This window comes from Solanum lycopersicum, chromosome 2, assembly GCF_036512215.1.
Source record: "Solanum lycopersicum chromosome 2, SLM_r2.1".
NCBI lineage: Eukaryota > Viridiplantae > Streptophyta > Magnoliopsida > Solanales > Solanaceae > Solanum > Solanum lycopersicum.
This window is the reverse complement of record NC_090801.1, coordinates 33,431,854-33,444,752: the sequence shown is the minus strand read 5'-3', so window position 1 is coordinate 33,444,752 and position 12,899 is coordinate 33,431,854. Positions and strand designations below refer to the sequence as shown.

The 12,899-nt window shown below is 35.0% G+C and overlaps 1 protein-coding gene across 1 annotated transcript; it reads left to right on the top strand.

The window, feature by feature from the left end:
* Positions 1-7,925: 7,925 nt before the first annotated feature.
* On the top strand, positions 7,926-8,375 carry LOC138341997 (uncharacterized). Its single transcript, XM_069294177.1, has one exon. The coding sequence runs from the start codon at positions 7,926-7,928 to the stop codon at positions 8,373-8,375; it is 450 nt and encodes a 149-aa protein (XP_069150278.1).
* Positions 8,376-12,899: the final 4,524 nt, after the last annotated feature.

Genomic DNA, 12,899 nt, shown 5'->3' with positions numbered 1-12,899 from the left:
TGTTGGTTTCTTTATTTGATAATGTCGAATGAGACCTATGGGGTAGACCCATATGATTAGAATACTATTTGCATAAGATAAAGAATGTTGTAATGCCTAATTACGTTCGAGAAGATAATATTTGTTATGAGTTATTTACAAAGTTCAATTTACTATTAAAAGTTGGCTTGCAAAACATTATGAGACTACTATAGTATATGCATGAAGTTAATTGAATTTGATAATGATATTCTCATGACCAGTGTTTAGTGAATGTTTGGGTTATACAAATAGATTGGCTTACAATGTTATTTCCAAAATATGATATAGAATTGGCTAATGACTAAGTTATACCAAATTAAGCATGACCAATGTAAATCAATGACACTAATAACCAAAGGTATGCCAATGACTGGGACAAGTCCCAATATACCCTACTAAAATGAACTTGTGAACATAGTAGCACAAGAAAGAGTCTCCATAAATTTCATAAAGAATGGTACAAGACTGTAACATTCCAGAAAATGTACTCGTCAAGTGAAGAGCCTATTATGTTTTAAGAATAGGTATTGGGGGTACATAGGCATCCCAATGCTCAATATTGAGTAATATTGTGCATATTAGAGAATATTGGCTTAAGTGTGTTAGCTAATTTCTATATATACACAAGGATGTGTAATAATATCCAAGCTTGTATAAGAAATGTACTTTCAATGAAAACCCTAAGCTTTTTCTCAACCTTACACATGAGGTACTGGGCATCGAATTGTCAAGCCTAGGTACCATCACACATGATCATTTAAAATTAACATGTAGATTAAGCAATGTCCAAGGACATAGTGAGGATTCTTGTACAAGGATCTAACTTTTAAAATGCAAATTTGTAAGTGCAGGGTTGATAATGTAAGCAAAAACACATGTGAAAGAACATGTGTAACAGGCCGAGGGGACCACATGACCAAGCCAACCAAATTCGTTCAGGTGGTTAGGGGCAGGCACGCGAGTGGGTCCCTTCATGTGGGACCGAAATCCCTAACAAACACTAGACTATAACTAAGTAACCTAACTAGCTAAGTCATATAGGACAAACAAAAATGAACTAGATAGTGTGCCTGTAATACTAAGATCTAACCAAGTTACCTTAACCGATTAACTAACTAAAGAAACATCCTAGTACCTAACCTAGGATGGTTAAAAGGGTTAATTGTGGTCGTAATGACTTATGGGTACATTAGTAATTACCATAGCTCTCTTAATTAATTAAATTAGCAACTTACTTAATTAATGAAAATTCACAACCAAGGTCGACACCCTTAGCCAATTTTATAATTTGACTAAGACAAAAGTTCTCCTATGTCTAGTCAATTAAGGAAGGGTGATTTAGTAATTAGCTATTGATTTATTAATTAAATTAATTACTCTAAAGTAGAACTATTCCATATCTGTTTCTAAGACCTAAAACTCACAATTATTCAATTAGAAACGCAACACAAAGGCAATCAGCAAAACGGCGAAACACAAAAGTTCTCTTAGGCGATTTCAAGGTATTCTTCATGGTTTTCGTGCAACGTGATCTTCGTAGATTCAATTCCACATAAGTTATGGGTTTTATCTCAGGGATTTGTTTCTGCAGGAGGCCTTTCAAACATTCTATGAATTCAAGAATATCAAAACTAGGCAATGACATTGTTGAATGTCGACCTCCCTAGTTATCCTTGTTTTCTATTCTAATAGTATGTAGATGTAATATCGAACATATTTTTTGTAAGTTGTTCTAATTGATCATTATGTGTAGGGTTCTTGATCTGTTAATTTTCTAATGAGTCGTATAGATTTGATTCGTATGATTAACATATTAGTTACACGAGTTAAAGAATATTGTAATGCCGAATTGTGTTCGAGAAGATGAATATGTTATGAATCGTTCATGAAGTTTACTTCACTGTGAAATGTTGACTTTCTTAGAATGATGAAATTACTATAGTACATTCATGAAGTTAATTGACTTGGCTAGTGATAATATCATAGTTTGATTTATGCCAACAAATTCGCTAGCAATATATTGTCCAAAAAGTTGAATATAATTGGTTTACTATGTCATTTCTAAAATGTGATATAGAATTGGCTAATGACTAAGTTAAAAAAAATTAAGTATGGCCAATCTAACTTTGAATTCATAACCAAGGGTATGCCAATCATTACAACAAGTCCCAACATACCCTTTCCAAAAGAACTATGAATATAAGTTAGTACATTGAAAAATGTTTATAATGTTCATAAAGAGTGCTATCAAGCTTTCAAATGTCATTGAACAAGATGAGTTGAGTAATGACATAATTAAAAGTATAACAATTATGAAAGTGATAAGAATGATGTGTTAAAAGAATTAAGACTAGTCTTATATACACCTAGACAGTTATGTTAAACATACTCACATAAGAGTGTGTTAATAATCATGAGACAAGTCTCATTAACACCAAGATGATAATGTAAGGTTAAATTCACATTTCTTCAAGTAAAGAAAGGGATGAGTGATTATCCAAAGACTTAAGTAAACTTCATAAATTGAAGAAAACTTCCATAATGTTTTAGTTAACTCTAAAAGTTATAAAGCAAAAAAGAAGCTGATAAAAGCACCAATAGACTAGCAATGAGCCTGTGCCAGCACATGTAAGCCTCATGATATGAGGCTCCACCAAGAGTGATAAGAGTTTCCAAAACACTCCTAGTCTTCAAACTATGTTGTCAGCATAGGAACTAGCCAACGGATTCTACCTAAGAGAGCTAGGTATGATGCAGTTTCACTTTAGCTGGTGAAACAACCCATTTTTGGTGTGGGCAGACACTGGATTTCATGTTTAGCTCTCATGATCTAGGTCAGTTAAATGCTAAATAAAGTATTTGGTTAATTTTAGATGTGAACCCCCTCTTTTTAGTGTGGGGAAGATGCTGGACTTGGTTTAACTTTAGTCGGTGAACCACACCTTTTCAGTGTTGGCCAGACACATGATTTCATGTTTATCTCACATGATATAGGTTCACTTTGATCGTTGAACCGCCCTTTTTCAGTTTGGGGCATACACTGGATTTCATGTTAGCTCGCATGATCTTAATGATAAAGATTTCTTTAAGAAAGTAAGAAAGAAAGAAGAAGAAATGCAAGTTCAAAAAGATCTTACTAAGAAAGAGCTTAAGTATGTCAAATCATCCGTGGTTGATAAGAATGAAGTTTTAACAAGTTATTGACTTGTGCCAAATCAAGATATATATTCCAATATCTTCATATTATGCAAATGATCAAAGAATGGGCATAACCAAATAAACAATGGCTTATAATGATTTCTTATATTATGCCAATAACGGGGAGTAAGACACAATGGAAAATCAACGCCCCATAATATTCATAATATGAAAATAATGAAATAAGTTTCCTAGACAATAAAGATTGGCTTATGAAGATTTAACGTTCAATTTAACAAGAATGGAAATAATAACTTGTAATAAGGGTAGCCAAATCATTTCCTTAGTCTTTCGGATTCCTTGCTCGATTCATTATATGTATGGAACTATAATGATTAATTGCAATTGTAAGTAGGACAAACGATTAAGGAGACCATTGAACTACATAACAAGAAGAAGATAAAGAGTAAAAAATAAACTAAGTCCTGGGGAAATAACTCTCGGGTTTGATAGGAGTAAATTTATAGTTTTTCATTCGAGCTGTTCTAAAATTATGCTCATGATTCCAATGTCTTATGTTCATATATAAATGAGTTTTTTTCTTTGAATTAATTAAAATATGTCATATTCATACCATAATTCATAAATATCGAATTAAGAATGTTTAGTGACTTCACATTCCAGAAATGGCATGTCAGTATAGGAATTGTTTTCCTTGATCATTCATAAACCTTACGTGTATATGTGAATATACCCATACTTAATACAAGTGTTTACTAACCCTATACTATTACTATTTTTTAGGCGCAGGTCAGAGAGAAGATAGAAGACTCATTGAAGCTGTTTGGACTAGTGATCTCCAGACTTCGGTAGTTCCTCTTGAGTTTTAGGATGCTACATCTATCATTCTAGCTTAGCACTTTAGACATAGGCAGTGGATGTTTTCCCTTGCATTTCATTTCATACGTTTTATTTAAAAAAATTTATTAAGGCCGCGTGACAAACTATTAGGATATATTGATTCTTTCATTAGAATTTTTTAATAGATTATAGATGGTTGTTTAGTTTGAGATCATTAGAATGTTATTCTATATAGTAATCATATGAAGTCTATGTATATTTCACTATGTTTTAAAAGTTTTATATTTTTTTGCAAATTTAACTATATTATTGTGATGAAAGCTAGAAGAGGCTTGTCTGCGACCTCTAAGAGGTTAACGACACCGGTTGCATATCGGATTCCAGAATCCGGGTGTGGCAATCTTGGTATCAGAGCATGAGGTTAAATTATCTAGTAAATAAGGATCAACATAACCACATCGCATATTTTCTAACTTATGGTTCTGAAGTGTGCCAAGATCATGACTTAGAGACTTCAAGATGTTAGGAATTTTCCCTTCTTCTACTCTTTACCGTGTTGTTTAGAGTTTTGAAATTTTGTGTCAGTTTAGCATCTAACTTCATTCTTGTGTGTGCATGAATAAACATAAACACAAGGATAAACACAAGCAGGAGATTTGCAGAAGAAGATGTTGGGGGAAACCAAGCACCTCATCAAGCCCCTAGTACTAGAGTGCAAGCGTCTGTCAACCCAGCTGCGTTGACAAATGGAGAAGTAAGGGAGGCACTAGTTCACATGGACCAAGCCATCACTACTCAGCCACAGTCTATCACAGCCTAGGAAACTAGAGAGGGTGATCCCTAGGAGAACCCACATGCTAGAACCATGGCTAGCAAACTGAGGGGACTTTACTAGAATGAGACATCAGTCTACTTTGGGTCCAGAACGAATATGGATACTCAAAAGTTTGTGGATGAAGTTTACAAAATTCTATGTGCCATGGGGGTGAATGAAAAGGTTAAAGCTGAGTTGACTGCATATCAACTCACACATGTACCTCGGTGTTTTACAAAATATGGGTTGATGGCAAAGGACTAGGAGAAGTCACCATCACTTGCGACATTCTCAAGACAACATTCCTTGAGAGGTTCTTTCCCCTCGAACAGAGGGAGTCTAAGGTTTAAGGGTTCATCAACCTCCGATAAGGAGGTATGTCAGCCAAGGAGTATTCCTTCAAATTTGGTAAGATCTCGAAATATGCTTCTTCTCTGGTGTCCAATAGCATGGATGAGATGAGAAGGTTTATGAATGGTGTATCGGAGGATCTAGACGAGGAATGTGTTTTCTAGTTAGCATTATTACATGTGTATCCTCATCTCATATGATGCCCAACATAAATCTTTTCATGTGTGGATTGGCTCCATATGTGTTATACTATCACAGATTGTCGAAACACGGTAGTAAGGTTTTAGTTTCCAATTGAGTTAGAGCTTTAACGGGAAGAGCGTGGTTCAAATCCAACAAGACAAATAGTTTCCAATCATAAAGCCAATAAGATGTTATCTAAAGGGTATTTATACCACATAGTCAGATTCAATGACATTGAACTTGAGGTTCCTTCCATAGACTCTATGTCCATAGTGAATAAGTTTCACGATATCTTTCCAGAGGATTTACCAAGATTTCCTCCTGAATGTGAAATTGATTTTAGTGCTGACTTAGATCAAAACACCACACCAATTTCCATTCCTCCCTATAGAGTGACTCAAACTTAACTCAAAGAGTTAAAGTTGCAGTTAAAAGATCTACTTGATAAGGGCTTCATCAAGCCGAGCATATCCCCATGGGGTGCTTACGGTTGTTCGTTACGAAAAAGGGTGGAACCCTTAGAATGTGTATCAATTATCGCAACTAAACAAAGTCACTATAAAGAACAAATACCTTCTTCCAAGAAATGATGATCTACTTGATCATCTAAAAAGTTCAAGTTTCTTTTCTAAAATAGATCTCCGAATATGGTATCACCAGCATAGGGTAAGACAATAGGACATTCCTTAGACTGTCTTCCATACTAGATATGGTCATTATGAGTTTCGTGTCATGTCATTTAGTCTCACTAATGCTCCAGCCACATTTATAGACCCTATGAATAGGGTTTTCCATGAATACCTTGATTCTTTTGTCATAGTATTCATAGATGAAATCCTCATATAGTATAAAGACCAGAGAAGAGCTTGAACAGCATTTGAGAATGATATTTGAAATAATCAGGGAACATTAGTTGTATGCAAAATTCAACCAATGTGAGTTTTAGCTGAGATAAGTGACCTTCCTTTGTAGTGTTGTGTCTGACCTAGGTATGGAGGTTGAGTCGAAAAAGATCAACACAATAATGAAATGCCCGAGACCCCTGATTTATATTGACATTCCGAGTTTCTTAGGTTTGGCTAATTACTATCACAAGTTTGTTGAGGGTTTTTCCTCTATTGATGTACGATTGATAGCTTTAACAAAGAAGAAGGCTAAGTTTGAGTTGTCTGAAACATGTGATAAGAGCTTCCTAGAGCTCAAATACTGACTCACTTCAGCCCCAGTGCCAAAATAACCGAGGAGTGGTGAAGGGTATGTGGTATATTGTGATGCTTCCCTATTAGGTTTGGGATGTGTTCTTATGCAGAGTGGCAAGGTGATTGGATATGCATCCAGAACGTTTAAAGTCCACAAGAAGAATTACCATACTCATAATTTTGAGTTAGTTGCTGTGGTCTTTGCGTTAAAACTTTGGATACATTACTTATATGGAGTACATGTTGATGTTATTTGCGTTAAAACTTTGGATACATTACTTATATGGAGTACATGTTGACGTATTTAAGGACCATAAAAGTCTTCAGTATGTTTTTACACAGAGAGAATTATATTTTCATCAGAGAAGATGGCTAGAGCTGCTCAAGATTATGACATGAGTGTTCACTATCACCAAAGTAAGTCCAATGTAGTGGCCGATGCTTTGAGACGATTGAGCATGGGTAGTGTGTCTCATATTGATGATGAGAAGAAGGAGATGGTTAAAGAGGTACACCAATTGGATAGGTTAGGTATACGGCAGGCAGATACACCTAGTGGGGGTGTTTCAGTTCATTCCAGTTCTAAATCCTCATTTGTACATGTCAAAGTAAAGCAGCATCTCGACCCAATACTCATAGAGTTGAAAGACTCAGTGTAGAGTAAGGTAAATCAATTATTCTCCCAATGGGAGGAGTGTGTTCTTAGATACCAGAGAAGATTGTATGTGCCCAATATTGTTGATTTGAGGCCTAATATTATTGGCATGGGCTCATGGCTCCAGGTATTCTATTCATCGAGGTTCTACCAAATGTATGAAGCGAGATATCTCTATGTTTGTGGAGGAGTGTCCAAATTGCCAACAGGTTAAGACCGAACACCTAAAGCATGGAGGTCTTACGCAGTCGATAGAGATCCCAACATGGAAGTAAGAGGCTATTAATATGGATTTTGTGGTTTGTCGTCCCATGACTAGGAAACTACATGATTTCATTGGGCTAATTGTTGACAGGATGACTAAGTCTTCTCACATCATACCTGTTAAGTCTACTAACAGGGCTGAACATGATGCCAAGTTATATATTTATGATATAGTGAGATAACATGGTACACCGTTATCTATCATCTCGGATAGGCGAGCCATGTTCACTTCTCACTTTTGGAGATCTTTCTAAAAGAGCTTCGGTACATAGGTGATGTTCAGTATAGCTTTTCATCCCCAAATAGATGGACAAGCAGAGCGTACCATTCAGACCCTTGAGGAAAAGCGGAGAGCATGTGTTATTGACTTAAAAGAGAGTTGGCATGATCACTTTCCCCATATGTAGTTCTCTTATAATAGCTACCTTCAAGTATTAGGATGGCACCTTTTGATGCACTATATGGAAGGAGATATAGGTCTCCAGTTGTGTGGTTTGAGGTAAGAGACTCTTCCATCCTTGGCTCTGAGATCATACATGAGGCTGTGGAAAAGGTGAGAATGATTAGAGATAGATTGGATACAACTTACAATCGTCAAAATTCCTATGCTGATAACACGAAGAGAGCTCTTGAAATTGAGGTGGGTGATCAAGTCTACCTTAAGATATCATCCATGAAAGGGGTGATGAGGTTTGGTAAGAAAGGGAGGTTAAGTCCAAGGTATATAGGTCTTTATGAGATCTTAAAGCGAGTAGGGAATGTTACCTATGAACTTAAGTTACTATATGACTTGGCTTCTGTTCATCCAGTATTTCACGTTTCGATGCTTAAAAAGTGTCTAGGCGATCCAACACTCATTCTATCGGTTGAGAGATTAAGAGTCGATTAGAACCTTTCTTAGGAAGAGGTTCCAGTGTAAGTTATAGATCGCCAAGTGAAGCAAGTGAGGAATAAGAAAGTTGCCATCGTAAATGTGTTATGGAGGAACCACCTTGTGGAGGTAGCAACATGGGAGGCCGATGCCGATATGAGATCCTGTTACCCTCACTTGTTCAGTTCTTGAGATTAGATGTACTCTTCCTAAGTCTAATTTTGTTTATGAAACTCTAAATTTTTAGTGCACTAGTGGGTTTTGGTGTTTTAAGTCCATAATTGTGTGTTTTATACTTGCACTATATTAGTTAATATGAGTTCATGATTGCATTATATTTCTGTTTTTGTATAGTGTTGATATGATTTTTGTGTTGCATGAGTTTGGATGTGCCTTGAGTCAAAGTAAGACTGAGAAGGAAGTTTCTCAATCTCATATATGAAATTTCAGATAATCTTTGAGTTTTTTGCATCCTCCAGAGTATGTTGTGAATCAGATATTCACAAAGATAAAGTTTCAAGTATGTTGATGTTTTTATGAAAATGCCCTCTCTGTTTCAAAATGATATGTAGTATCATTTAGAAAATATTGGATTAAAGGTGTTAGCGAATTTCTATTTATACACAAGGGTGTACAATAAAATCAAATATTGTTTAAGGAATGTAACTACAATGAAAACCCTAAGCTAAAAATACACATATTGATTCTCAACCCAACAAAAGAGGTACGAGGCATCCAAGTTTCAAGTCTAGGTACCATGGCCTATAATCATTTAAAATGATCATGTAGATTAAGCAGTGTCCAAGGACAAAAGAGGATCCTTGGACAAGGAGCAAACTTTACAAATGCAACAATAGAAGTGCATGTGGGGAAAGTGGACAGCAACACATGTGCAAGAACATGTGTAACCGGCCAAGGGGGACCAGACGACCAAGAAAATCGAATATGGTTAGGTGGTTAGAAGCAGGAATGTTAGCGGGTACGTCCATGTGGGGCCTAACTCCCTAACAAACTATAGTCTCTAACTGAATGACCGAACAAGATAACCAACGTAGGAAAAACAAAAATTAACTAGCTAGTGTGCCCGTAATCCTAAGATCTAACCAACTGACACATACCGATTAACTAACTAAAGAAACATCGTAGTACCTAACCTAGGATGGTCCAAAAGAATTAGTTACGTTCCCAATGACTTAGGGTTACTTTAGTAATTATCCTAGGACCCTTAATTTATTAAATTAGGAACTTTAATTAAAGGAAAATTCACAACCTAGGCCAAGACCCTTAGCAAATTTTTAGAGTTTACTAAGCCAAATGTTCTCCTACGTCTAGCCCATTTAGGAGGGGTATTTTTGTAATTAACTAATTAATTTATTAATTAATTAATTAGTCTAAACTTAATTTGTTCCATATTAGTTCCAAAGACCAAAAACTTACTATTATTCTCATAGAAACGCAATTCAAAGGCTGTAAGAAAAACGTAGAAAGACAAAAGTTCTCTTAGGCGATTTCAAGGTATTCTTCAAGGTTTTTTTTCTAGGTGATCCTCGTAGATTAAATTCCACATAAGGTATGAGTTTTGTCTCTTTGATTCCTTTCTCCAAGAGGCTTTTCAAACGTCTTATGAAATCAAGAATATAAAAACTAGGGTTGTTCCCAATGACATTGTGGAACATCCATCTCCCTAGTGATCCTTGTTTTCGTTTCTAATAGTATGTAGATGTTATATCGAACATGTTGTTGGTATGTGGTGCTAATTATCATTATATGTAGGACTCTTGATATTTCAATGTCTAATGAGGGATATATATGTGATTCGTATGATTAGGGTATTAGTTGCATCAGTTAATGAATGTTCTAATGCCTAATCGTGTTTGAGAAGATGAAGTTCTTATTAATTGTTCATGATGTTAATTTCATTTTTAAATGTCAACTTTCTTAGAATGTTGAAATCACTGTAGTACATTAGTGAAGTTAATTTACTTGGCTTGTGATAATATAATAGTTTTATTTATACCAACAAATCGGCTAGAAATATATTTTCCAAAAATTTGAATAGAATCGGCTTACTATGTTATTTCTGAAATGTGTTATTTCTGAAATGTGATATGGAATTGGATCATGACTAAGTTAAAACAAATTAATCATGAAGAATTTAAATTCTAATTCATAGCCAAGGGTATGTCAACCACTGGGACAAGTCCCAACATACCCTTTTCAAATGAACTATGAAGATAAGTAAGTACATTGAACAAAGTTTATAACGTTCATTAACATGTGGTACAAAGCTACCAAATGTCATTGAACAGGACAATGTGAGTAATGACATGATTAAAAGTTTAAGAATTATGAAAGTGACAAGAATGAGGTGTTAAAAGAAGTGAGACAAGTCTCGTGCACACCAAGATAATTATATTATAGATACTCGCATAAGAGGGTGATAATAATTGATAGACAAGTCTCATTAACACCAAAAAGATAACGTAAGGTTAAATTCACATTTTATCAAGTAAAGAAAGGAATGAACGCCTATCCAATGATTTAATTAAACCTCATAAGTAGACGCAAGCTTCCATTATGTTTGAGTTAATGCTAAAATTTATAAAGAAAAAAAAGAGTTTGGCAAAGCACCGATAGACTAGCAATGAGCTTTTGCCAGAACATATTAGCCTAATGAGATGAAGCTCCACCAATGTGGATAAGAGTCTAAGAGAATCTCCTAGTCTTTGAACTATGTTTCCAGCATAGGAACTGGACAGTGGATTCCACCTAAGAGACCTAGGAATGATGAGGTTTCACTTTGTCCGATGAAACCACCCCTTTTCAGGGTGGGGAAGACACTGGATTTCATGTTTAGCTCACATTATCTATGTCGGTCAAATTATCAAGAATGTATTCAGTTCACTCTAGCCATGAACCAACTCTTTTTGGTGTGGGGAATACACTGGATTTGGTTTCACTTTAGCCGGTAAGCCACCCCATTTCGGTGTGGGGCAGAAAAAGGATTTCATGTTTAGCTCACAGGATCTAGGTTCACTTTTCTCGGTGAACGACCCTTTTTGGTGTGGGGCAGACATTGGATTTCATGTTTGCTCGCATGATCTTATTTCTAATAATTTCTTTAAGAATGTAAGAAAGAAAGAAGAAGAAATGTAATCTCAAAGTGAGCAAAAAAAGCAAGAGCTTAAGTATGTGAAAACATTAGTGGTTGATAAGAATAAAGTTTTAACAAGTTATTGGCTTGTGCAAAATCAAGATATATGTTCCAATATCCTCACATTTTGAAAATTATCGAATAATGGGAAAATCTAAATAAAAATTGGCTGATAATGACTTCTTATATTATGAAAATAAAGGAGAATAAAACATAATGGAAAATCAATATTAATAATATGAAAATGATGAAATAAGTGGCCTAGATAATAAAGAATTTCTTATAAAGAATTCATGCCCAATTTTACAAGAATGGAAAGAATAACTTGTAGTAAGGGTAGCCAAATAATTTCCCACTTCTTTTGGATTACTTGCTCGATTCATTCTAGGTATGTGACAATAATGAATCATTTAACTTGTAAGTAAGACAAGAAGATCATTGAACAACACAACAACAAGAAGAAAAACACTGAAAAATAAACCAAGTATTGGGGAAAGAGCTCTCGGGTTTGAGAGGAGAAAATTTATAATTTTGCATTCAAGGTATCTAAAATTATGTTCATGATTCCAAGGTCATATGTTCATATAGAAAATGAGTTGTGTTCTTTGAGTGCATTGAAATATGTCATATTCATACCATAATTTACAAATAACAAATTAAGAAAGTTTAGTTACTTCACTTCCAGAAATGGTATCTCATTATAGAAAGATCTTTCCATGATCATGCATAGTCCTTACGTGTATTTATTAATATAACCGTACGTAGTACAAGTGCGTACTATTCCCATACAATTACTATAGTATAGGCGCAGTTCAGAGAGAAGATTGAATACTCATTGAAGCGGTTTGGACTAGCGATTTCCAGACTTTGGTAGGTCCTCTTGAGTTTGAGGATGCTACATCTATCATTCTAGCATAGAACTTTAGACATTGGTAGTGTATGTTGTCCCTAGCGTTTCATTTAAGATGTTTTATTCAAAGCTTTGTATTAATACGATTTGGAAAAATATTACGGTTTATTGATTCTTTTATTTGAATTGTTTAATCGATGAAATCTATGTATACTTCACTATACAGTAATCGTATGAAATCTATGTATACTTCACTATGTTTTAAATGTTATAAATTTTCCACAAATTTAACTATATAATTGTGATGAAAGCTAAGAAGAGGCTTGTATGCGACCTCTAAGAGGTTAACAACCCCGGTTGCATTTGGATTCCCGAATCTGGGTGTGACTACCAAAGACCATTGAACAAGATAAGGTGACTAATGACATAAGTTAAATCTTATGAGTTATGAAATTGATATAGAATGGGGTGCTAAAGGAAGTGAGACAAGTCTCACTTGCACCTAAACAATTATGTTAAAAGTACTCATATAAGAGGG

Bases quoted from the DNA above. Each gene is read 5' to 3' on its own strand.
- LOC138341997 (XM_069294177.1), top strand. From the start codon at position 7,926: ATGGCACCTTTTGATGCACTATATGGAAGGAGATATAGGTCTCCAGTT.